The 27239-nt window shown below is 39.2% G+C and overlaps 1 protein-coding gene across 1 annotated transcript; it reads left to right on the forward strand.

Annotated features, from left to right (window-relative positions):
• Window positions 1–997: 997 nt before the first annotated feature.
• Window positions 998–24168, forward strand: CHKA (choline kinase alpha). Its single transcript, XM_065636413.1, has 12 exons — window positions 998–1434; window positions 5372–5483; window positions 12477–12530; window positions 16633–16746; window positions 17339–17472; window positions 17753–17857; window positions 18222–18280; window positions 19912–19999; window positions 20927–21035; window positions 21519–21625; window positions 21966–22047; window positions 22823–24168. The coding sequence occupies exons 1-12, from the start codon at window positions 1097–1099 to the stop codon at window positions 22880–22882; spliced, it is 1362 nt and encodes a 453-aa protein (XP_065492485.1). The 5' UTR covers window positions 998–1096; the 3' UTR covers window positions 22883–24168.
• Window positions 24169–27239: the final 3071 nt, after the last annotated feature.

The following is a 27239-nucleotide window of genomic DNA, read 5'->3' on the forward strand; positions in this document are numbered from 1 at the left end:
TGTAGATTTTTTTTTTCTTGTAGTTTACCTTTCTGTTCAGGTACGATTTTCTCCTGAGCCAAGAGACTGCAGTTTACCATATAGGCATGAATCAGCCTTCACACGACTAACTCAGTAACTTTCCCTAAGGAGCAGAGTATAAATAGGCGTATTGTTGATTGCTATAATCCACTTTGTACTGCACAGAGATTTCACACACGTTTTTGAGGCAAGTCACAGGAGTGACTGACACCGGCATAGCCAGGCCTGAGGGAGCACCACCTCAACTAACACCGTCCAACCAACGAAGGGACAAAGGCAGCTCCACCACACAGCGCCGTGTGGTGACAGGTTCTCTGCCCCGGCCTGGTCCCTCCCGCTGTCTCCAGTGCTCACCTTTGACCCAATCCCCCACCCCGATCGAGCCCCCACTGTGGCCCGAACCTCGCCCGTTAAATCCTCCTCAGACCTGAGCGGCGGCCGCCGGGCCGAAGAGGAGCGCCAGGCACAGAGGGGCGCCCGGAGGCGGCGGGGACAGGGCTGAGCACAGCAGGAAGGGGAAGCGGGGCCCAAAGGTATCTAACGGGCCGGGCCGGGAACGAAACCCCGGGTCCGGCGGCAGCGGCGCCACCGCTGTGGAACCAGGGGGAGGGGTCACCTTGCGCTGCGCCCCCCACCCTGAGCTGCGCGCGGCGGTCACCGGGACAACCGGGGAACGGCCAATCGGCGTGCTCCCGCCCCTCGTGCACAGGGGTGGTCGCGACGGCGAGAGCTAGCGCCTCGTGCTCCCTCGCGCACCAATCACCAGGCGCTCCAGCAGCTTGGGGGAAAGGAGCGCGCGCGCTCCTCCCGCTCGCTCGGAACTTCACCCCCTCCCCACCCCCGCTGCAGGCTGGAGCCGAAAGCCGGGAGCCAATCAGGACAGAGGGAAAAAGCGTGAGGCAAGCGGGCCCGCGTGCCGAGCTGCCTATAAAAAGGGGGCCGGGAGGGCACGCGCGCCTTACTCGTCGCGGGCGCTCGAGACGGAAGGGAGCACGCGAGGTGAGTGAGCGAGCTCTCGCGCCCACCTGCTCTTTGCCCTAACGGCCGTCGCCCCCTTGCTCGCCCACCTCACACTATGAAGACCAAGTTCTGTAACGGCGAGACCGACCCTTCCCCGCTTGGGCTGCTCCTCGGCTGCACCTCCGGCGGGGGCGGTGTCGTCCTCCCCGCCGCCGGGCAGCCACCCTCGCCGCTGGCTCACGCTGATCCCGAGGGGAAAGACCCCGTCGTGGCGGGCGTAGGTGGGGGCGCCATGACCCTGCCTTCCGCGCTGCTGCTGCCGCCGCCACCGCCTGAGGAGGAGCCGACGCTCGACCCCCGAACGCGGCACAAGGCGTATCTGTGGTGTAAGGAGTTCCTGCCTGGGGCCTGGCGGGAGCTGCGGGAGGAGCAGCTGCGCATCAACCCCATCAGGTCCGTGCTAAGGGGGGGGCGTGGTGGTTGGTCCCTGCGGAGAGGGGGGCGGGGCCCGTTGGTCGCCGGGAGTCCGAGCCGCTTCCTTAGGAGCGGGAGGTCGGGGTTTCCCTTTCTTTTTCTCTCTTTTTTTTTTTTTAATTAAAAAAAAGCTTCTTGAACTTGGGGTTTTTTTTGGTCGGAGGGTAACAGGCTCGCTGCTGCGTGGGGAGCGACTGCGCATCCGCCTCCCGCATTCGCTCTGGGGCGACGCGGGCATCCCCTGCTCCGCGCACCAGTGTGGGAGATGTGCTGCTGCAACCACCGCCTCGGCGCGGAGAGTCTCACCCGGAGAGAGATGGAGGGCCCTGGGTTCGTTGCGTCAACCACGCCCCCCTCCCCCCCCCCCCGGCCTAGGAGAGGGTGGTGGCGCGAGGTGGCTGGTGCTGCAAAGCGACGGCAGAGCCTCGGCCCTGAGACAGGGGAGGGGCCCCCGACCTTGACGGTAAAAGTCACAGCTCTGGTAGAAACGGCTGTACCGGGTACGGAGCTCCCTCCTGAGAAAAAAAAAAACGTGCCTTTTTTGGAATGGCCCTGACCGTTCTGAAATTCAGAAGTTAGCAGATAAATGCGATGTATTGGTGTGAATAATCTTTTAGCATATATAGTAGCATGTACTCGTGACTCAGCATGTTGGCAGCAGAAATAAGTAAGTTAGATATTCTAGTAGCCATGTATAACGCGTTTAAAATCTTTGCCTTCTTTGTGGAATTAGCCTCTTTTTTTGTATCAGTCCCATATGCTAGTTAAACTGGTGTCAGTTCAGAGTTTCATTTTTACAGACTGCTTGTCCAGTGTCTCAGTGCTTGATTATTCTCTCTGATAAAATGTAGAATCACATACAGTTTTAAAGGTTATGCTTGTTAGCTTTTCCCCTGGAGTCCTGAGTTTGCTTTCCTGGTGTTTCTACTTTTGCTGATATACAAAACATAAACAGTTGACAAAGCTCTGGCATATAAAAGTATAACCAAAATCCATCGTGCTAATTTCTAAATGTATTTTAAAAACCTTATTTAAAATGAGCAACTAATTGAAAGATAGTATTTGTGGTTTTAGATAATTTCTGCTCACTTGACATGATCAGAGTAAGTTTATGAAGGGGGAGAATGTTTAGAAGACTGATACTGTTCCTAGACAGTAGACTTGTCTGATAATATGTCTGTAATCTCACTCCCTTAATTCTGTTTTCATCCTTATTAAAGTGCACTGCTGAATTTGGTACTTACTTTCTAAAGCCTTAGGTTTTAGCACAGTTATTCTTGCATTTTTCGAAAACTTTGTGTCTGAGACACCACTTCAAAATGGCATAATGATATCTGGATTGGGAGGAAGAGAGAGTGGACTGAAACTTAAGAATGTGTAAAACCATGCTAATTGGCAGTTGCATTTATTTTGGCAAAAGTCTTTTCACCATTCCTGTCTATGGAGAAAGCAGCATCATATTGGTTGCTGGTTCAAGTTTCACAAAAGTCAAGTCCTCTGTGTATGTTCTGCCAGTGTTTCTGCCAGTATTGCCATTTTGATGGCTTTAGTGCACATTGTGTTTGTGAACAGCTGTTAGGTACTTGATGTTATAGCATGAAGGGGTGCAGCCCTTATTGTTTAAGAGCAAAGAAATAGATTTGCATCTAATCAAAATGCAAGTATATAGGCACATCTAACTGCTCTGGCTGTGATTTGGAGAAAGCAATGGGAAGCTTGGAAAATAGGTGACCATTTTGGAAGGGTTTACCTTTTAAGTAATTTGCAGCAGTAGACTAAATGGTAGCTTTGTCTATATTAGGGTGACATATGCCCTTTTGACCCTTAAACAAGCTGCTGAGTCTACTGACCTTTCAGGAGAACAATACCTTTTATTAGACTCCTGTATGGATTTACTTGATTAACGGTAACTTATGAAGTCTTTAAGTGCATAAGACTATAATGAAACTTACGTTTAATGCACTTCAGCCTCAGTAAGACACTCCTATTTGACTGGAGAGGTATTAAAAAGAGTTTCTAGGCTCCATGCACTGTATGCAGACTGAGCATGTGTTCAAGTAACATAACTGTTAGTACAGGATTTTGAGCTCTAGTATGGTATCTTTTGTAAAGTGAGTTTCAATATGTTTGGTTCTTCTATTTAAGAGTTGACATTTTCACCAAAGTCAGAGGCTTAGAAAAGGTGAAAAATGTTTTTTAAAAAAAAAGTCTGGCATAGTTTAAGTGAAGCCAGAAATGTATTGCATCTGAGTAGTCTGGGTTTGCTCTTTGTTTGATACTCTTTCCATCTGCCTATTTCTACCTGTTCACCTTCATGATTCAAAGTTACTTCATCTCTCTTGTCTCTAAGCATCCTTTTTTTGGATGCCTGCCAAGCTACCTGGTTCTTTTCTGCCTTCTTTATCCTATTTTCTTGAGATTTGTTTTCCTTCTCTGTTGTTGGCTTTGGATATGTAGGCCAGCCCTTCTCTGTATACAGGTACTCTGCTTCTTGGCAGCCTTTTTCTCCAGAAAGTCTCTACTACTCCCGCACTGCATTGTAAGAGAACCCAGAAAAATATTTGAAAAAACATTGAGAGGAGTGTCAGGTTAGGACTAAGAACTGCATTTTAGCCACTGAAATTTGGTTTTGCCATAGACTCCTAGAATCAAAGCTCACTGCAAGGTAATATGAAATACTCATGTTTTGGGTGTTATGGAAAACTGCATTGCTTTGGGAAGGAAATCACAACGTGACAAAGTTTCTACTATTTGAATTCTAGAGTTACTGCAGTATGTTATGTAGCATGCTATAAGTAAAATTGCTTACTTTTTAACCCTGTGCTACCTCATCCCTTTACTGCTAGCTATTATATTTGGATTGTCTGGTTTTGAAAGAGATTTCTTCAATGATGAGACAAGTTTTTTCAGTAGAGCTGATTTGCATTTCTGTTTTGCAAGCAAACCAACAGTTTCAGTACTTTTTTTTATCTTGTAGTAGAGGAAGAAGTAATAGGGAAAATCTATTGTGGAAGAGAAATTTAAAAACTTACTAATGAACATATTGATAATGAAGAGGATGCGGAAAGACAATGTAGTAAAGGGCATATGGGTTGAGTAGACCAGTGTTCTTGGTGGGCTACTAGAAATTGAGAAACTTAGCTCCTCTAGTAGTATCTAACTCAATAAACCTGTGGAAAACAAATGCTGTCACTTTTCCCTGTAAGAACACTAGTGTAAAACAGTAATTATATGAAAAAACAGCATGCTTGTATAACCTCTGAATGACTGAAGCACAGGACTCCCTAGTTTGTCTTACCTGGTAAGATTTTGAGTGTGACTTTAGTTTTGACAAATACATGAACAATTTCTTTGAAGGACTGCTTTAATTGTAAATTTCAAAATTGAAAATTACTACCTAAGAATGACAGCATAAGTAAGATTTTCACCTGCAACGCTGTAGCACAGGTATTCAAGTTAAGTCTTTGTAGCTGCCAACCCAGTTATACTAGCTCTTAATTCAGACTTAGGGTTTTATACTCACTGCATGGTTTTAAGCTTATTCTACTGTCGTCTTGCTTATTTGTGCAACCAAGTACATATGACAAGAGTTCAGCATCACTTTCTAGAAGTCCTGAAAATAATTAACAGAAGTCTACATTTTATTTTAGTTGCCTGTTGCGTTTTGTTCATAGCTTGACCTGTAATTAGGTTCAATATATCTCGATGGTGACGATACATTAAGCATGAAGCTACCAATTTTTTTAATTGAAGCCTTATATGCTGTGAGTTGTTGGTACTGTTGGAAGATTGTTTCTCATGTTAGAATAGATCAGTTAATTATACTAAAACGATGATTAGTGTGCCTCTAATTTGTAGAAAATGGAATGTGTATGCTCATCCAGCTTAGCTGATAAACGTACCTTTGTCTTAATAGAGGTGGCCTCAGCAACATGCTGTTTCAGTGCTCACTACCTGATACCATTGAGACAGTTGCAGATGAACCACGGAAAGTTCTCCTGCGCTTATATGGTGCAATCCTGCAGATGGTGAGTATGTAGAGTGCTTTGGGAGTGGGAGGGTTTCTGTAGCTTAATTGTAATATATTTTGAGATTTTCATTTGTGATATGTTGCAAGTGTTTGCTGCTTTATCATTTTGAGAATGTGTTTTAGTGGTAGTAGGGTAGATTGCTAGCTTAAAGCAGTTTTCTTTATAATTTGTTACTATCTAGAACTTACACTCCTTTCTATAGAGATCCTGACTGGCATGTATCAGCTGAATGCGCATTTGCTATCTGTTTGATCAGTAATGTTTTGTTTATGGTGTTAAGTTTGGGCTGTGGTGTTTCAGAAGAGTTTAAGTTTGCTTCTGTACAATATGTAGGATTTGGGCGTAACTAGCAAGATTGCAAGAGACTAAACTGCTTAATTTTAATCTTGGAAACACTCAAGAATCTCAGAGATTAAAGTTGAAGGTTTTGTCAAACTTGTACAATGCTCAAGCATTTAATTAGATCTCATGGGTAATTGTGTTGCTGGAAAATTTGATCTGTAGTGTTAGAATAAAAATAAGGCACAAGCATCAATACTGTACAGCCATCTCATTCAAAAACATGCTTTCCTAGATGTGTGATATGCCCCCTAGCTGGCATAGAAACTTAATCAAATGTTTGTTAAACTCTTCAAATGTTACTTTTCTTTGGTTAGTAAAATGTAAATAGCATTGAAATTTGTCAAACCTTAAGAGAAGCGGTTGGCAAATTTGTTTCAAATTGTAAGGTTTGACATCAAGAGTATTTTGTAAAGGTGATCTCTTGTAAAGCTTACAGGCTGTTACTGTAGGACTGCAGAGCAGATCTTCTCTTACCCATCTCTGCTAGACACTTGATATTGTAAATAAATAATCATAACAAATGTTTAACCTTATAAAAAATCCAGCTTCATAAAATTATATTTGGATGTTGGCAATTGTTTCTGTTTGACTTAGAGGGCCTGGTTTTATTATCCATTAATTTGATATTTTCCAGTACTCAGTCACTTACTTTGACTAACTGATGCAATATCTGCAGGAGATGACTGTTCCTGAAATTTCAGCCCATACTTCTTCTACTGCCTTGACCAAACTTACTGTTAAAAATCTCATTGGATACTGTCACTTAACTGGCTTCAAAGTGTTCTTTTGTTATATTATGCGAGGTATTAACTTTCCTGTGGTAGCAAACTTCACCAGAAATATGTAAAATATTCCAGTGGTTTGAAATAGCATGAAATACTTGGCTACACCACTGTATGTGTGTTGGGAAAGTTAAACTGTTAAACAACAAATGTGTAGAAGTTCATTAATTGAAGCTTAAATAGTCTCTTAGAGAAACTAAAAGCAAAGTGAATAAAATGGTGGTGAGAAACTTTGTTTTCGAAATTACTCCTATGGTTGATGCTAAGATTTTTTTTTTTCAGAATTATTAATGGCTTTAATGTAATGCTGACTTAATATGTAGAAGGCTTGATTAGGAACATGGGCTATAAAACTGCTGTAGTGGTAGAACTTCTGTTGCCTAAGAGCTCTGAAGAAATGTGGCCTTTTCCTTTATATTTCAAAGGAAAAGTAAAGACGACTCTAGCATTTGGTCATCCTTGTTTTCGCTCGGGGTTTTTTTTTAACTTGCCTTTTCTGTGCCTCTATCCACTGACAAAATCAAAATAAGACTTTGGGTTCTAAAATCAGAACTAATTTGGTTTGAAAATTGAAAGTGTGGTCATAACTTTCTAACCTTTCTACTCTTAGTGTTGAAGGATCTTTTGAGATGTCTAACTTCCTTTATTTCCATAGTGGCAGTGAAAAGACTGCTCTTGTTGGTGCAGTTCACTAAAGGTTAAGTAAGCAGAGAAAGTCCCAAGGTAAAACTTTCAGATTGCATTGAGGTTCACAATTTTTGTCAACAAACATTTGTCTCTTCCAGCCCCTGTACATTAAATGTAAGTTAAAATATAAGCAAACTGTTTTATTGGGGTATTTTGAAAACCTCACTTAGGATTGTTATAAATTTCTGGGTGGCATAAGCAGAATCTTATGACAAGCCTGTTAAAGAGGGAGTAATTTGATATTTTTTAGTAATGTTGCCCTATAGAAATTAAAGGATACTGTATAAGTTGACTTTTGAGACCTTATGCTAAAATTACAACTTAATTCTCAATAACTTAATTGTAATTGCCACTGGGTATTAGTAGTTACTACTTGTTTGTTTGAGCCTTTTTAGCATGTTTTAATTCTTGTCCATTTTATTTTCTGTTGAAATTGGAGAACAAAACAGTAATTATATCAGCTATTCTTATTTCTCTACTGTTAATGCTATAGATCTGTAGCAATATGCACCAAATTGTTCTATGTACAGAAGATAAGTTTATGTTAAAATTTTGAATAGCAGTGAAAAATAGGTACCTGATACTAACTTAAGAATGAATTATAATGACACCATAATTCTTTGAGCCACCTTTTTTGCAGTTTGAAAATAGCCCCAGTTTGCTTATTATGAATCTTGGAAGACACAAATGTCAGTACATGAAACTCATCCAATATAAACCATGCCAATTGGCTAAAGCTGCCACACAGGGAAGGTTTTGTGCCTTCCTCTGTCATAGCTGATATGTTTAAGCCAATTTTTGTGTGCATGACTGTTTTGGGGGGAGTTGGGGGGAGTTGAACTGAGCTGGCTCGGCCATCGTTATGAATAGTTACACTGGCATGGATGTTTAAAAATCAAGGACTTCTCTTGAGTATATCCTTGAGCAGAAATTTTTTTAAGACAAGTATTTGTGCTTGTGACAGGGTAAAGTACTAACCACATTAAAACTCAAATGTTTGAGGCACAATGCAGATATGTTCCACATTGAAAAAAGGGAAATGTCTTTCTTTGCTTCCCTTATTCTTGCTCCAGCTTAGTTCCTAAATTTAAAGGAGAGCATTGAAAGTAAAATTTGCTCATGACAAAATGTCTTCAACTGTTTGGCTATATCAGTGTTAAAACAACCGAAACAAAAGTTTCTTCAACAATATGCCATTTAATGTCCAGACTTTAAGACTGGATTTCATATGCAGATCACTGTAGTGTTTCTACTTAAATTCAGAACAACAAAAACTTCCCACATCTTACAGAAGCTGATAGGATTTCACTATGAGATAGCATCAACAACAACAAGAAGAAGCTTAAATTAAGGTGAATTTCTCTGAAGTTCACCTGTCAAAAGCTAACTTGGGAGTTGATTCCCATTCCTTTACACATGTCAAAAGAACCTTGAATTCTGATTTACTGGGGCACTTCGCAACAGCCAAAAAAGCTTATATTTGAATGAGGAAAACCAAACTGATATATCTGATGTTCTTCTCTAGTCTCAATTTCTATGAGAGCAGACGCAAAATAAGTATAAATGGTTGCCACAGTTCTGTGGTAAATCTTTTTCCATACCTGCCTTGCTGCCTTTTGGTTTTTGTAACTAAATAAAATGCAGACTGCTGTGTAACTGTAATTATCAACGTCTTCTGTGGTTGTTGGTGTCCATGTCTGTTTGTAGCATGGAGTTACTACAAATCCCTGGCACTGGCAGACAGCTTGAAAGAAACCAAGCACCTCTTACGGGGATATATTTGTGTTGGGTGGAGTTAAGGGTATTCTGGGGGTAATGTACCACTTTAGTTGTATATGCATGTGTTCTCTGCTGCAGGCTTGTCCATGCGATCGTGCCTAGAGCACTCTGGTTTCCAGGTGACAGACACGATTCACGGTATAGTATGAGATCTCTGAAGTTGGAGCACTCTCTACAGCTTTCATTTTCTTTAGTACTAGATTTCATTGTTTAAAAATAAGACTTAAGTAGCAACAGCTACTGTCTGTGCATCTGAATGTTTACAGCAATAACAAAATATCAAAGTACTGCCCCTTCCTTTCCTCTGCTCCCTCATAAGAGAATGGTAACTTGAAATGAAGAGGATTAGAGATGTTTTTGTGGCTTTTTCAGGGCTTGAACTGGGTATTGTTCTTCATGTGGTGGATTCTAGGACTTCAGTGAATCAGTATGAGTTCCTTCAGGTCTGGCAGGGATCAGCAGTCAATGGCAGATTCTTAGAAACAGAAATAGCTATTGCTGAATCTAAAACTGTGTTCCCATATCCTGAAGTTCAAACTGATGTCTTTCAACAGCTTCTAGAACATAGAAAAGCTTTCCCTTCATAGGTTGCCTCTAACCTCTCAGGCTGTTCCTTGGTATTTGAATTCCTAGGGTTTTGTCTAAATCAAAGTACTGCAGCATTTTGAAGTCTTGAAAACTACTAAAGCTGAGTAAACTCAGAAAATGAGGTTATAATGTAAGATGTAAATTTGTGGGCAGAGGGTTATTTGGGAAAAAAAAAAGTTGCAAGTTCCTCCTCTATACAGAATTTTCCTGCTAAGCATGACCTGGGATTTCTGAGTCAAAGCTCATCATCCAGCTACAAGATAGATAAATTTGGGGCATTAGGGAGAAAATTATTAACTTAATTTTCTGTGTTAAACTGCCAGATGTGTAAATACTGCCTGGTCATCTTCTGATCACAGATCAGATAATGTGCAATGTCTCCCATTCTAGGACTTTCATCTTGTACCTGAAGATTCCTGCCTTAAAATCAATTTATGTGATCACAAAGTAGACTCTGTAACTTCTGTTGTCTCTCTGCATATAGCTGTACTCCCTTACTAAAATTGTAGAGAGCTTTCTTAATCTTTGAGAATAAACCTTCCCACAATAAAAGAAGCACTGAACAAATATTTAAAGTTGTAAAGATGTAGAACACATGTCCATTTCTAGTTAATATTTCCATATAGAGAGAATAAAAACCTCCAGCAGTTATTCAGTCATTGTTATTTGTGTAATTAAAATCTACTCATTGCTGTTGAAGTAAATAGGTCCCAGAACTGGATGTAAGCTGGAGTGAGCTATTAGAGCTTTTGGAAATACTGAAGTTTTGATTGGTTTAGCCAAGAACATATGAGCTAAATATGTAGATCAAACACCTTGTGGTATGAGATGTTTGACTTTGAACCACTGTTCTCATAGGTGATTGTGCAGTCAGAAAACAATCAAATCCTACCACTTTAACATCTGTTAAACTCCCAAACTACTTCTACATGAAATTGTATCCTGCTTACTTCATTCTCCTTGACCACATGTACTGGAGACTTTCCTAATTCTAGGCTGAGTACATGGCCATTTGTGAAGACTGATCCTCTTCAAGCTTCCATTCATATTTGCCAGTTATTCACAAATTACTTTGTATTCATTCTCCTCTGGACACTAATGCTCCATGCTGAGGGAACAGAAAAGAGGAAGGGATGCCACAGAAGTCTCCTTTTCTGATGACTCTGCAGTACACATCACTAACTGTCTCTTTCTAATGGCACAGTAGATGCCATTAGGCTATCTCCAACACTAATTTGAGGTGGACTCTTAGAACTGGATAGCCCTTTATACAGTATGACTTCTGGAAGGTGGATGCCAGTTCAGGTTCTAGGGAAAAGCCTTATCTGCTTACCTTCTGATGAACTGAACCATTCTGAGAGCACCATTAATCAGGAAAGACTCCTGGATGGTGAGTAACTTTCTGACTGTTCAAGAAAAAACTGTAAGATGCAAGGGTGGTATCAATGTAGGACATGCTTGTTCAAAGAAGCCCTCTGTAAATGACTTTAATACTATTGAGTAGTTAATGCATTTAGCTTTAGTGAATATGTTTTGACTTTATTAATTTCCTTGAAAGGAATATAAACTAATAGTAGTTTTTATATTGTCTTGTTTTAAACTTATTATCCTAGTGCAATGGAAAGTACTTGCTGAAAGACCATTGATTCATGTTAACTGTATTTCTTCTATAGCTTCTGAAATACTGTAACTGCATAGCTTGTGTAATTGTTAGCTTGTTGTATTGTACTTAAAGCAGCTGGTGTTGCTTAACTGTGTTCCATTAAGTTCATATTTCCACCTTTGTTTTGGACATGTTAGAGCTTTGGAATAGAAAGGTATGCACACAGTTCTATGAATCAAATGTTTTTGTTCAGAAGGTGGAGATGCAGGCTACCTTAATGGGCCTCTAAAGCTAGTCTGGTTTAAACAGTCAACGGTGGAATTGCAACATAAATAGCAGCCACAAACTGTCACTAGTTCTAAGCAAATATTTGCTTTCTCTTCTCCTTACCTTCAAGCCCTTTAAAGAACAAGGTTTCTATTACATCTTGAATTTTAAATGTGTAGCTCTATTAAAAGCATGTGCCATTGAGGGTTTAGTTGCTGAGGGTATAGTTTGATACTCTGAAACTGCTCTGTAATGACTTAGTAATCCTAACAGAATACATTATTAATGAAATTCATTGAAGTTTTGCTAGTATACTGCAGTTCTTACTGAGACATCTTTAGTGTATGTGGGCAGTTCATTTGAAAAAAAAGTCTTGGATTTGCACAGCCAAGTGGTACACTGTACATATATTCTAGACAGCATACTGTGAGTAACGAAATTCTAGTGACAAGAAATTTGGAAAACAATAGGAAAAAAAGCAAGTGCTTTGCAAGCTTCATAACATAACTCTTCTAATAGTCCTTCTCAGGCTTTTATGTAGTGTCTGTAATGCATCTCTTAAATGCTTTATTTGCAAGAAGAATATCGTCCCAGATGTCATGCAGAGGGACTTAATTTTCTGTTTATTAAAAATGTTCTTATAAGCTTGTGATACATTGAAATACTGAGAAACAATAAAACATACCTGAAAATTGGCTCTCAGGCTATTTACAGGATTGGTCTGGTCTCAGTGGCACATCCTTTTGAAAGATTTGGAATTGTTGAAGTAGTGTGGTGGTCAGAGGTCAGATGGATACTAGTGCTGTAGCTGTCACATACCAAGACAGTGTTGAAACATCTAGTTAATTGTAGCTGGCACTTCTACTCCTTTTGTTCTGGTGGTTGCAGGTTAATCATGTTAAATTTCATCTTCTTATTGTGTTTGCTTTTTCTCATTTATAGAGGTCCTGTAATAAAGAAGAGTCTGTACAGTCTCAGAAGGAAAATGACTGGCAGGTGAGTAACTAAATTTGCTTATTTCACAGAATTTTTTAGATGATAGAAACATGTAGTGATCCTGCTTGTTCTAAACCAGGAGTTACTCCACCTGGTGTCTGGGCTGTGTTTTTAGAAACTGTAAACAGTAATGAAGAAAATATATCTGTTTGCTCATAGAAGTAACATTATTATGTGTCTGTACGTAGCTTGTAAAGATTTAAGCGTTCCACATTAACAAAAAATACCCCCCCAAACTGTGCCCTAAGTGGTTTTTTACCATTTCTAACATTGATATGAGTACTGCTATTTCTAATACTAGGCTCATCTTTCTTTAGTAGGGAAAGATCAGTATTCTGCTTTACCCGATCCCTATTTTATAATACCTTGATGAACTCTTTTGAAGAAAGTATATGGAGCTGGAGAGAACTTCCTCTTGAACATCAAGTCCTTCTGATTAGTGTTGTGCTTGTATCATCTGTGTTCTGCAAAAATCAAAGTTCTTGCATTTGAAACAATTTCTGCTTATGCAGCATAATGTTTTGCTGAGTGTAATTTTTCATAAAGTCATCTGAACACAATTTGGTAATTCAGATTTCTACCGTGGCAGTGTGTTTTTTCAGTAAGGGATAACATTGCAACGTGTTAGCCAGCTGCTTGGTCATTATGTACTATCATTTTTCAGCTCTGTGATGATTTTGGCAGTGATTAGGGAGAAGTACATTTTACTTGTTTGATAAGTGCAGCTTTTCTCTCCTTGTGTGTTCTGCCATCTGGGAATGCCCCCTGAAACAGTTGAAGCATTTGTTGGGGTTTTTTTTTGTGTGTGTTTTTTTTTCTAGAGTCTCGAAACTGGTTTTAAAATTTTCGTCGAATAACTGCTTTTGAAGTTTTGTTGAACTTTCAGTTAAGTTTGCTGGAGCAGCTTCAATCAGTTGAACCAAGACTGAACTGAAATGTACTGGTTTGATTCCTCAGTTCTCTTCAGAGGTGGAAAATGGAGGTGGCTTGATTTTTATTTTGGTTTTTTTCCCCCCCCACCTCAATCTAGTTGAAAACAGTTCCTAAAGTGTTAAAAGAAAACAAAAATCCAAACAAGCCCACTGTCCTGGTGCCAGCAGCTCAGAGGAGTTGTGCAGTACAGGAAGCAAAACTTTGAACTTCAGAATTGTCTTCATTTGTTGCCTGAAAATAGTAATTCTATGCTGGTAGGTTGTTTTTTCTGCTGTTGATCTCACGGTGCTGGAACTTCACTGTTGGATCATTTTACTCAATAATTCCTGCCAGGTTAGATTTGTTAATTTTCTTGAGTAAATAGGTTTGATCAGAGAAGTTAATGTCATCCTTTGGAGAGAGTAAAAATACCTCTGAGTAATCCTAAAATGTTCTGGATCACTAGCAAAAGCATCGTAGCTGTTCTGAGCTGCCTGATGTTTGACAACTGTGATGAGACATGAGATGGGGATTGTTTTATCTTGGTTTTACTATAGTTAGGGGTAACTTTCCTCAAAATAGTAATAGTTTGTGTATTTTATAGTGAGCTTTTTTGTTGAAGCAAAAATAAAGCAGAAGCTTCAGTTCCAACTGAAGTATAGAAAGGCTTTTGATCTTTCCTTGCCTGAATGGGAGTTATGTACTGGAAAAGTCTTGAAGAGTGTTTATAATAATTCTTAGATTTTAAAATGCAACATTCAGCTCTAAGTATTCATTTAAAAGTGTGAGTGTTCAAATCTTCTCCAGAAGCTTGTTTTAAACACAAGTGCTCACCATTCATCTGTTGGAAACTGATTAAAATTGAGAGCTTCAGAGCTTAAAAGAACAGGTGGTTGTCGTGGCAGTATAATTGTATTGTGAAGTATTTGAAGGTGTTGAGATACATAACTCAGTTACAATGCTTGATCCTTTAAAAGAGCAGTCAGGTGAACATTTAACTGAAGAGTTAGATACCTAGATTTGTTCAGTGTCCATATGAAGTATGCCACAGAATTTTCTAGTGTCCTTTAGTAGTTTATTTCCACACCTATATTTGACAGTGGTGTATGGAGTGGCAACTTGGTAAAAGGTCCATCAGGTATTATGAGGAAGCCTTTGTGACTGATGTGCGTAGGTGATATTATTTGTCTCTTATAGGACTTATTCTCAAGTGACCATTCTGTTACAGCAGAGGAAGTTATTTTGGTGCTCTAAACTTTTGTCTTTTGAGGGTCAAGCAGCAGAGCATTGAAACTTGAACATTCTTATACTGCTGTTTTTAGGTAACATTTGCCTGTACTTTTTAAAATTGGAGCAGATCTTTCATGGAGAGATGCAGCCATCCTTGTTAACACTGCTGACACAGAAGTTTACAAACTTGCAGTTGTGTAGCTGTGGATTATGTGAAAGTCCTAAACTTTTAAGCATGTTTTAAAGGACTAGGGCTAGACAGATATGTGGTAGAAGTAACCCAGAAGGGCACTGTTGAGTAATTGGCAATATCATTATTTCTGGTTGTTACTTCTGATGCATGAAGAGGCACCTTAATGAAGAGCATTTCTTTGGCACTTGCTGTTATCCAAGTATTGTGAGTTGGTTTTTCAGTAAGATGTGAAAACAAGGAACTGACATCCTAATGGGAACAGCCAACAGGATTGCTGTAATCAGACTTTTAAAACACCCTGGTGTTGTACAAGGCACAGACAAATTATCAATATAAGCTAATAAAGGAGCAGACATTCATTATTTTGTATCTGGTGTGCTTTTTGATGCTTGGCATTAGGCTTCAGAACTGAACTGAAAAGTTCAGACCTATGGTGATGAGGGAATGTGAAATGATTAAAAGTATGTATTTTTGGTGCATTAGCTCTGCTTCAAGGAGTTGAGATAGCAAAACAGTGGAGGACATAAATACAATACCTTAATATGCCATTTGTCTTAAACTGTCAATATTCTTGATCAGTCTTTTACTTTTTATTGAAGCTAATGCCTCTGAACATAGTTACGTGAGCCTTTCTTACACTTCAGTATGAAATGCTAGAATTTCCGGAATAATGTGTGGGCCAGTAATAAAAATAATTTATGAATGGAACTGCCTGGAGTGTAGTCAAGAGTGGAACTTGTGTAACAAAGAGTTATTTACTGTCTGAGACTGCAGTGACTTCAATAACACAAATGGCTCTGTAGTTTGAAATATATGAGAGCTGTCTTAAAAGTGTAAGAACTAAAAGCACAAAATTAAGTCTCATAGGTCAGACTTTGAGATGAGTTGCTAAAAAGTAGGCAGAGTCTTAGTGGACCTCTAGGATCTGAGTACAGCTGGATTCTTTACACAATTGCTAGAAGTAGTGATTTATACTGTGGCTTCTGTGTTTACTTACAGCTCATCTTACCCATAAAAAAAACTATACTTCAGTGATTTTTCGCTATTTTTGAGACATATTTCATATTTCTATTAATTTTTAAACATTCATATTAAGAAGCTGTCTGCTTGTGATTGTTATGGACTGAGTTTATTGATGTAAAGAAAACCTTGAAGAAAAGCTATTGAAACTGGAGGCATGTTTGGAGGTAGAAAAGGAAGAATGTTTATTCACACATGCTCATTAGCAGGAGTTTAAATTACTCTCTCTTAAAAAGAAAAAAATAATAAAAAGAGAGGCAAGGCTTAAAATGTGCTTGACAGAAACAAATCCTAAGTCATTATTCTAAATAAAAAGCTGGTTAGTTCAGTCATTCATTTAAATAGTTAAAATGTCCTTTTGTGTTAAAGTAGCCAAGGCTAATATTGATAGTATTTATAGTTCCTGTGCTGTGCTTCAGTAGGATAAACTCCTTCAGGAAATGAATTTGCAGAGTTCACACAGGTTAGGGAGGAGAGTCTGGTTTGGTTTTTGCATAGTTTGTCTTTGACCCGGCCCACCGATAGTACCTGTTGAGTAATACAGATTTTACTCCCCCGCTTTAAACTTGAAAGCAAAATATTTGTATTGCTCCCATGCTAACTACAAGTTATTAGTCAAGAAACTTTTGTTAGTAAAATGTTGAGTCAACTTTTTAAAGCTAACCCTAAAATTTCTAACTTTGCAGCACACCTGAGTTCGTTTCTGTGCAAGCACTAACTAATGCTGTAATTTTTTTTTCTTTGCAGGGAGCAGAAGCCATGGTTCTGGAAAGTGTTATGTTTGCCATTCTTGCAGAGAGAGCTCTTGGCCCAAAGCTATATGGAATCTTTCCACAAGGGCGACTGGAAGAATTCATTCCTGTAAGTCCTGGTCATGATTACTTAGTGGGCTGCTGGTAGCTGTTTTAATTGATCATGACAAAGAGGTCTCTGGACTGCCCAGAAAAGCAGGGATGTGGGAATGGAATACTTGGCAGCCAGCAGTAATTGCTAGCTGCAATTTGATACAGTTCTAGGGGGTGTTGGAGAGCCCAATTATAGATCTTGCCAGGATACCTAAAAGTTCTTCAGCTGTAGCAGAGACTAATAAATGAAGATAAAAGGCCTGTTAGATACCAAACATAGCATTGGAAGCTATAGACTAACACTTTAACAGCAACAAGAGCAGATGCTTTTGATGTCCTTGAATATTTATACTCAGTCTGCTTTGAAGATGTTCTTACTGTGAGATGTGGTATTCCCCAGGTCTTGACCTAGAAGAGACTTGACTAAATCATATGTAAGCTAGGCAAGCTAACTTGGCTTTTCCAAAGACAGCAATTTTGTTTGGGATGAAAAAAGTGTATTCCTTGAGTACTGTGCTAGTATTTTATACTATACTGTATAGAGACTAATGCTAGTGTTTGTAATTAATCAATTAACTGTATTTTAAGAATACTATCTTTTATTACAGAGCAGGAAACTAAGTACTGAAGAACTAAGCTTACCTGACATATCTGCTGAAATAGCTGAGAAGATGGCTAGATTTCATGGCATGAAAATGCCATTTAATAAAGAACCTAAGTGGCTTTTTGGAACAATGGAAAAGTAAGTTACACAATGCTTTAAAGTATGCAAAAGAGGTGACCTGTGGTAATTTTGATAAGTAGATCGTTCTTCATGAATGCCTGAGAGCACAAGCTCTCACTGTACCTAGAAACAGTTTCATAGTTACTTGAGGAACTTCAATTACCTTGAAGAGTAGTAGCTTTTTTCTTCAATAACTCTTTTAAAAAAAATTTGATTTTAATTTAAATGTTATCTTAGTATGAGAAGACTAATATACTTACTGTCACAAATGCTGTACTATTGTGTCTATTTTTAACAGGTATCTAAATCAAGTGCTGAGGATTAGATTTACCAGAGAATCCAGAACTAGTAAACTGAACAAACTCCTCAGTTACAATCTGCCCCAGGAAATGAAAAATCTAAGGTAGGCTTATTTTGTCTACCACTGTCTTCAAATTTGCACAGCTTCAGTATGAATTTCTATACTTGTTCAAACACATTATACAGTATAATACCTTATATTCATTTTACTTTATAAGTTGGGGGTTGTTTTTGATTCTGTAACCGACCTGAGTCTCATATGACTACAAATTGATAATGATCAATTGTTAATCTGACTTGCTGATCAGTGAAGTCCAACTTCATTGTCCTGGTCTTGGGCTTCTAAATGAGAAAATAGTCGATAGACATGAATAGCACTTCAAATTCTTACAGCAAAATCCATTCTTTTAAGTGAAACTGAACTTAGTGATCTGTTACTTAAAAAATACTGTATTGCTGTTTTCTAGAGCTATGCTCGAAGCTACTTCATCACCAGTCGTATTTTGCCACAATGACTGTCAAGAAGGTAAGCTGCTAACATTTTTGGCCTTACTGAACAATGCAGTATTAAGCATTTTCTGGTCACTTGTTTGCTTTCTGAGAGGTAGCTCATGTTATTGAGGTACTGCCCTGACAGCTGACCTGTAACAGTAGCTTGTGTATTCCCAAGTGTGCAGCAGTTGCAAAGCAAAGTGCATTGGCTTCAGCAACCCTTCAGGCTGATTAGGGGAACATCTAATATCATAACTGGATTAAGCCAGGTATGTACACACACTCTGTTAGTACAGTTTGGTTGATGATGGGAGCCTTGGGTGTTTTCTTTTAAGACTGTACCTTTCTTAGCTACCTGCAGTATATGTGGTCAGAGTCAGATATACTTTAGTCCTGTTAAAAGATACTTGAAAAGTACAGTAATTGGTGAAAATGGAGTAGTTTGACTCAGCAGTTCTCAGCTTGTACTGGTAAGAAACACTGGGAGAACCTTATCCACCTTTTTTTATTGTGTTCTCTCTGGGAGTCGTGGAGGGAATTACAATTTTTCTGAGCTAGTCCTCTGAAGAGATGAAAAGGAGGCAAGGCAGAAGGTGTTGGGTATGCTGTGTTTGTGCTCCCTGTCACCTTTACAGTGGGTAAGCTGGGCTGAGCTGGAAGGATGCTACACTAGGGCCATATGCAGGGCTGTTTTGTTCTCAGGAGTCCTGGCTTTGTTAGCTAAGGCTGAGGAATTGGCCTGGAGGGGGATTGACCTAGAGGACAAGCACATAAGGATAGGCAGCATAAGGGGAAAAAGCCACTGATCTCGGGTCTGAAGAGGTAGCTCAATAGTGGTGGAGTCTGAGGTCTCATTGCTGGTGTGGCAAGGTGCAATACTGGAGGAGTTAGATCATGATAGGACTGGGGCAAGCTTTGGAATTTAAATTTCCAAGGCAGGTCCAAGGAGGGCAAAGTAGTGTGCTTGTTCTGTTGGTGCAAGAGTGTGACATGGAGAACAGATGTACCTGTGGAAAGAGGACAAACTTGGAAAAATTGAAATTTCTCTACATTTATTTGCTAGTTGGCACTTGACAGAGGCAGACTTGATGTCTTTCAGATGAATTGTAGTGACAAAGTGGATTGAAAGACAGATAAAGAAATCTCCCTGTTACAAAAGAAAAGGCTGAGCTTTTCTATAGGTACTGATTGTGCTACATAAGAATAGCAAAGTGATCAGTCTGTGGCTTTCAGGCTGCTGAAAAGCAATTCCTGTCCCATGTGTTGTCATCAATGATAGTGCTATACAGGTATGAGAGATGCTGCATAATTTAGATCTCAAGCTGTGGAAAGAAACAATTCAGGGCTGATAAGGCTGACAGTGTCACCTGATTTAGCTGCAAACTAAACAACAGAGAAGCAGGAGTCTTGGGAAAACAAATCTACTTGTGCTTGGACAGAAGAAAAATTTCTTGCTTTCAGCTTTACAAGGTTTATAGTATATATCTCAACTTCCAGTAAGCTGCTGTACAGCCAGTCCAACTTGGCTTTTCTGGTTGTTCTTCTGTTTAGATGTGAGGGATAACTGGTATTATCTGAAAAAAAAAATGTTTAAGATGAAGTACTATTTTCTGTGATTTTTCCTGTGTCTCTATTGAATATTCTGTATTATCTTAAAATTTTCAGGTAATGTTTTGCTTCTGGAAGGCAGAGAGAACTTAGAAAACCAAAAGCTGATGCTCATTGACTTTGAATACAGCAGCTATAATTACCGGTAAATCACTTTTATTTTCTGTTCAGCAGGAAGGTATATTACTTTCTACATGCTACAGCGAGAGCAAGTGCTGCACTGCTGGTTATCTGTCTATTCTACTGAATTGTGTTCTGCTCTATTAGTAGTGGACAGCAAATGTAACTAGTCAAAACAGTTCTGGTCCCAGTAGTGTTGAGTATAGTCATACAGCAAAGTCAAAGTTGTTGGAACTCCTTGGTTGTCCAGATTAGAAGGCTTGTTTGTGCACAAATGGCTTCTTGCTTGCATGTCAAAAATTGCTTTCTAGTGGGGAGATGGGGAGAATGGTAGATTGCATGTGTACATATGTATGTAGGGCAGGTTTGCTTTTGCAATTTTTTCTTCAGTCTTTTCAAATGGTGTTCTCATCTGTGCAAATAAGTACTCCTAGGTTTTTCACTACATGGGTACATAAAATGCTTTTCTTACCTCAGTCATCTAATACCTATTATTAAGGAGAATCTAAGTGTGTGGAGTCATTGGGACCATTAAACATCAGCATAGCTGGAACATAATGGAACCTTGAATTCCAATAATGTAAAAGTGGGATATGTTAAATACTTTGAGTATGACTGCTTTGCCTGCAATAATGCTAACATTAGAGATGTTTCACTTCATGCTGAGATGTAATGCATACTCAAGTATTTCTAATTGTCTCCATTGGTATAAAACTTGGTAGCAAAGTCTAGTATTTTCATGGAGCTGGTAGCTTTCATTCTTAACCGCCCATCTTTACTAATTGATTTTTAGTAACTTGCAAACAAGTTGTTTTCTGGTTGTCAATTCTCTACCTCATTTAGCAAAACTGCAGTAACTTTGTGCTTCAAAATCTGATTTTAGGCTTGCTTAAGCAAAACCAGATTGCTGGTATGCAAATGTTGAGGTACTCAGTCTTTATTTCTCTTTCAGAGGATTTGACATTGGGAATCACTTCTGCGAATGGATGTATGATTACACGTATGAAAAGTATCCATTCTTCAAAGCTAGCATTCTTAAATATCCTTCAAAGAAGCAACAGGTGGGCATGTAAGACATAACTAATGAATTGCCAGAGTTGACAGTCTTCAAATCTTAACTCTTTTCCACTTCTGTTTGGACTTATTCTGTCCCAAGACCTTTCCTCCATGACTTCCTTAGATATAACATTTTCTGTAATCCTGACTACCTTTGCTTTAAAAATCATAGAAACTTCATAATATCTATGCAGGATAGGATATTTACTATGTGCCATGTAGCTATCTGCCACAAAACATCCAGTAGTTGTGGACTGCAGCTGTGAAATTAGTTGGCAGTAGCAAAATGTCATCTGTTGTCCTAATATTGTGGTTTTCTTAAACTAGACTTCCAAGCAGTTAGTGGAACCACCATTAATCTTAAAGGTAGTGTCAGCACTGTTAATGTTTGGAAAAAATAACTAACTTATTAGAAGGCCTGTGTAGATCTCAAAGAAGCAAATATGTCTTGAAATGAAGAGTTGTAACTCTGTTTATTTGCCTTCCAGCTCCATTTTATCTCCAGTTACCTGTCTGCATTCCATGATGGCTTCGAAAATCTAAGCAATGAAGAGAAGTCCAAACTAGAAGAAGATGTGTTCATAGAAGTTAACAGGTACCTTGTCTTTCACAACTGTATCTTGAAACTTCCACTGTGATGCCGATGCTTGTATACATCACTGGGTGGAGAAACTTAAACCAAGGGAGATTCTAAGCTATTTGCATGTGGTAAAGAAAAATCTGTCCATTCTAACCTTATAGATACATGGTCTATGTTATTAGTGGAGTAAACAAAATACTACTCTGTGGGGAAGCAAATGGAATTAGTTTTATATTGTCATCCTTGAAGAAAAGGTGGACATCCCCAAACTGGGGAATACTAATCTAACAAGATATTGAAATAAGATGTTGTGACTTACCTGGGTATTTCAATAAACATAGCCTTGTAATTTCAGGTTTGCCCTTGCATCACACTTCTTTTGGGGTCTGTGGTCTATTATCCAAGCAAAGATCTCATCCATTGAGTTTGGTTACCTGGTAAGTTGTTGAATTGTAGCTTCATGTTACTAAGAATGTATAATCTAAGTAACCTGTGGTACATTATCAGAAAGTACATGAAATGGCATCTCCCATCAACTATTATCTCCTAAGTGGAGTAAAAATTTTTAAAATCAGTTTGTTACTAGTTTGTGCTTTTTCCTTAAGAATGTAAAGAACATTTAAGATCATAAACTTCAGAAATTCTTCCCATTGTTACATAGACTATAGCCTTATGTATCAAGCCTTGCAGTGAAGTATTGCTCTGCAATAAGAGATCCCGTGCAAGAGGGAAACTGGCATGCAGTAAGTGAATTTGGAAATCGAGTAGTCAAAGTGCATATGTAACGACATGTTGATATTCAGTGTACAACAATATCAATGCCAGGTAGCTTGTTGTATGTACTGGAGAAATGGATCAGTCTATCTCTTGATACATGTTTAGTGCACTGTAAAGTGAGAACTTTCAGGTACACTGAATATCCTGCAGGAAGTGCTGCAGAAGCCATCCTTTTTGGTGAAATCCTGATGACTTTAGTTCCTGGTTTTTTCCTGGCATGCTGGCAAAAGCTAATAGTGTTTGAGCTGGAGGAAACTTGAAGAGTTCAGAACACCTCTGGAAAGATTATCCTTCCCAAATAGAGCTAATTAATGCATTGAGATGATGAATTAGGAAAGTAACAAAATTAATACCTTCATTAGGCTTCCCCATCCCAAATAAGAAAACTCAACTGTGTTTACTGTATTGAGTACTGAACATCCCTTATTTCTCCAGGAATATGCATTATCCAGATTCGATGCATACTTCGATCAGAAGAGGAAGCTGAAGGTGTGAATGTGGGAGGAGTGGCCTGTTGGTTACTGTACGAAGAGGGCAGCTGGACAGAATTTACACTGTGCTTAGGCTACTGTATTTCTAACGAAGGTGTCACTGAATTCCAGTTCCTTGGAACACAGGTGTACAGTACTGAAAACTGTCTAAAAATAACTTGTTTACAGTTTCGTAAATACTTGGAGGCAAAGTTGGAAGGCAAAAGTAAAATACAACAGTGCAATATCTTTTAAATCTTTTTGATCTAGAAGGTATCTTATATTATGGGAGAAGCTTACAATCAAGTGTCAATACCATATGCATCAGAGCAAACAGTGTTACTGTGGGTACATTTTCTAGGGGAGTGTTGGCATTATGATTGTAAGCAGAAGAGTTGTAAAAGATGATCCACTGTAGATGCCTCTTAATGAGAAGGAAAACTGAAGGAGACAACTGTTAAACTGTGAAGTAGGCTTAAAATCTTACTGCGAGATTAGCTTCAACATGCCCCATGAACACTATCTTCAAAGCTGCTGATATATTACACCACTTAAACTGTAAAGCAAATGAACACATTAAAGCAGTATGCTTTGAAGTGTTATCTACATATACATGAATGTTTCTCTTAAGCTGGTGTGCCTGTGAAGTGTGAATGAACTTCAAACTGGACATTCTGAAGGAGTTTGTCTTGAACTGTTTATTCCATGTACTTCAAGATCACACTTTAGCCCCAGTGTGGTTGTCTCCTAAAATGCTATGTCCTGCACAGGGGGTTCTGTGGGCTGGTAGTACTGGGAAGAACGCCTTGGGTTGCTCCAGTAACTCTCCAGATAACTGGATTGGCCTTGACAGTACTTGTAGTTGGAGCCCACCTCTCTTCTTGCGTTGCCACAGTATGTGGCTGTAAGAAATAGTAGAGTCAACGACTGCAGAAAACACTTCAGGAAACTGCTGTTATGCCCGTCCAATCCCTACATGGCTTGAGAGGTGCTTTTCTTGCACCTTCAATTTTCATCATGTTCCAGCAATCCAGTAAAGTGGAGCATCTTGTGGGGAACAATAATGTGTATATCGAAACTTTAGTATAAACTATGAACATGTTATCTAAAGATTTCTTCAGATTTTTGGGAGCTTGTTTATTTTGAATGTTATTTGTTTGTGCTTTCTATCACACTGTTACAAATAAACATCTAAGTCTACCCTTTTTCACTTGTACAGCAAATACTGTTTCAAGCAGCTGAAATAATGTGCATTTCATGTACTGCATAGTATAAATTGTAAAAGCTGTCATTTTATTCTCTAGAGAATAATTTTCCATATCATCAATTATTAATACTTTAAAATAAATATAAAGCACTTAAGAATATCTACTATGATGTTTTTAAGTCTGTTATATCTGCAGGATAAATTAGGTGCTGTTTCTGGCCTTATTCTGTTGTGGAAGTACTTTCTTGTTGACCTTCAAAGGCAGACTAAGCTTTTGGCTCAATGCTGTGGGATGTACCTTCTACTTAAATGTGTCTTTAGCATTTATTGTATAAGTGAATGCTAACAGCAAATGTGGAGAAGAAAGGTAGTTAAAGTAAACTATTACCTTGCCAATATAATAGGCCTGGGCAGGATCTCTCAGGAAAGCATACTTTATTAAGTTTTGCAAGAACAGTATAGTACCTAAAGGTAGACACACAGAATAGGGCAAAAAGCCCCTGCTTATATACCCCCCAAATCCCAGCTGCAAATTCCCTCCTCTCTTCCCCATTGGTTGGGTACTGCAGGGTTTACAGACTATCCCATGCCTGTCTCAGTTTACGTATTTCATTCATTTAATTCTAACAACCCACTTCCCCTTATCAATTTATTTAAAATAAGGATTCCTGGCTCTTTGGCCACCCTTCCCCCTAGATTAACTTTTTAAAATACAGGAATCGGTTTGCATTCTGGGATTAGTTTGAAGAGACTTTGTTTTACATTAAGGATCAGTTGTAAAAACATTCCTCCTTCAATTTCTTCTTCTTATTTTTTACTTTTATTGGTTTTGCATTTTCTTATACAGTTCTGTAGCTGGCTTAAAGCCTAGATAACATGATTTCACTTTTTTTTTCCTGCAGTTAAGTATTTGGTACTGCTCCATTCTTCTTGGTCTTCTAGCAGCATCATTTTATCAGAGTACAGTGGTGGCCCTAAAGGCATTTGCTTTGATAGAGCTGTCTTGATAAGGCATTGAACAAGTCCTCGGACACATGGGATGATGCAGCATCCTATTGCAGTTAGCACTCCTGCTACTACTATTAAAAAAATAGATACTATCATTCATTTCCGTTTTCCAAACCAAGATTCTAACCATCCTGTGAGTGAACTATCTGTCTTTGAATTCTCAGCCAATTCTGCTGAACTCATGAGTCCTTGCAAAGCTCTGGTTATAGTGCCATTGGGGGCAGTATTGTTTGGGATAAAGGTACAATACCTATCTCCTAACATTACACGTACACCACCTTTCTCTGCTAACATCATATCTAGGACCATTGTATTTTCCCATGCCATTCTACCAGTAGCATCTAATTGTTCAGTGATTCCCTTAACTGCTTCTCTAGTATAATTTATAAATTGTTGGCTGTAATAGATGTAATTTATCTAATCTAAATTTTTGTTTATAGTTACCCACCAGAATAAAAAGGATTCAAAACCTGCCATTACTTGATTTCCTGCTTTGTGTTCATTGGGAACCCCTCTGGGGACACCAGTTGGATCGAGATGATAAACTCTGTCATCACAGGAAAAACCCTAAACTCCTTTTCTGTTACCCTGATGAATTACCATGTTCAAATGCCAGGGTAAAAGGAATTGCTAACTGAACAATGTCAGAGGTACCTTCCCAGTGTGGGGGGGTAAAATGGAATGAAGTGTCATCTTCCCACAGGACCACTAAAGATCTGCTCAGGGAACTTTTAAGGAGTGTAATTACTTTCATGAGGACCAGCTTCCTGTGTCTACACACCTACTCATGTTTCTTAGGAACCTGGTGTCATTCCTGCTTCATTTTGAGAGAAGAGCAGTACGATTTCTGATTATTCCTGAAAATGCCAGGGGAATTCTGATATTTTTCACCTGTAAGGCTGGAAAGAGTAGGGAGAGAGTATGAAACGATTTATTTTCCTCATGCCGCAGAATCTTGGTATAAGGCTAAGATGCACTCCATCCCAGAGGGAAGGATACCACCTAGGCCCCAGGCCTTCCTGATGTGCACGCATAGGAATTGCTCTTGTTTAGGCTTTGCACCATATATTTGGATCCATTCTACCCAGGCATTTGTATCTCTATATCCTGTTTCTATTTCAAAGATTTCTCTTAAATCTGATCTTTCTATGACAGTGACCACTTTAGCATCATTTGGTAGGACCCAATGCTCTATTAGAGTTTTTTTGGGGCAGGTGATTTAGTTAATTCTTCATTGCTATTGTTCTTTAATGCTTGTATTTTGAACCTTCCTAGGGGATCTTTTCCACCAATGTCTGCTCCTAATCCATGAACTCCACTTACAGTCATCTACTCCTTGTATGGTAATTAGTAAAGGGTTGCATTGCAGGGACTCACATCCTGGGAGAGGCTGTCCTTTGGATAGGGTATTTCTTCTTTTCAAGTCTATACTTTGAGGAGATAACTGTTCATTGCTTACTGTCTATCCCCTGAACTCTGTGGTCCAGAAAACACTGTACCAGGAGGGGCAAGGAGAGACAGCAACAGAAACTATGCACTTATTTAAATCATCCCTAGAACAGTTTGGTTCCCCTGGACACATGTATTTGTTTTCATAACTCAATTCTCTTTGGCTCTGTACATCCCCACGATTAAGGATCTGGCAAGCGTCTACTCAAACTGTTAGGGAACCTTCAGTTTCAGTGAGGTTAATGATGAGTAACCCATTTGTAAATTTGACATAATACAGGATTAATAATCCCCAAGTGTTCCATTTCATTTTCATCTCTTTAGTTGAAGGGGGTCATCAGTTGTCTGTACTTGCCACTCATCGTTGTCCTTTGAAGGTCTGATTGGCCCTTTGATCCATGTGTAATGAGTCCACCTTTTCTCAGCTGCTCGTACCACTGTCTCAGTAGTCAGCATAACTTGAAATGGTCCTTCCCAGTCTGGCTGAATCTTAGTTTCCTTCTAGGATTTGGCCAGGACCCAGTTTCTAGGCTGAAACTTGTGAGCTGCAAACTCTAATGGCTGAGTTTCTGCTAGAAGCCCTTCATGCCTGAGAGAAGATAGAAAAGATGACAACCTGAGTATATAGTTTCAGAGAAATATATCCTTAGTTTCAGACTGTGGGGATCCATTATTTCTGCCCAGGTATGGTAGCCCAAAGAGCATTTCATAAGGCAAA

The sequence above is a fragment of the Caloenas nicobarica genome, chromosome 5, assembly GCF_036013445.1.
Source record: "Caloenas nicobarica isolate bCalNic1 chromosome 5, bCalNic1.hap1, whole genome shotgun sequence".
NCBI lineage: Eukaryota > Metazoa > Chordata > Aves > Columbiformes > Columbidae > Caloenas > Caloenas nicobarica.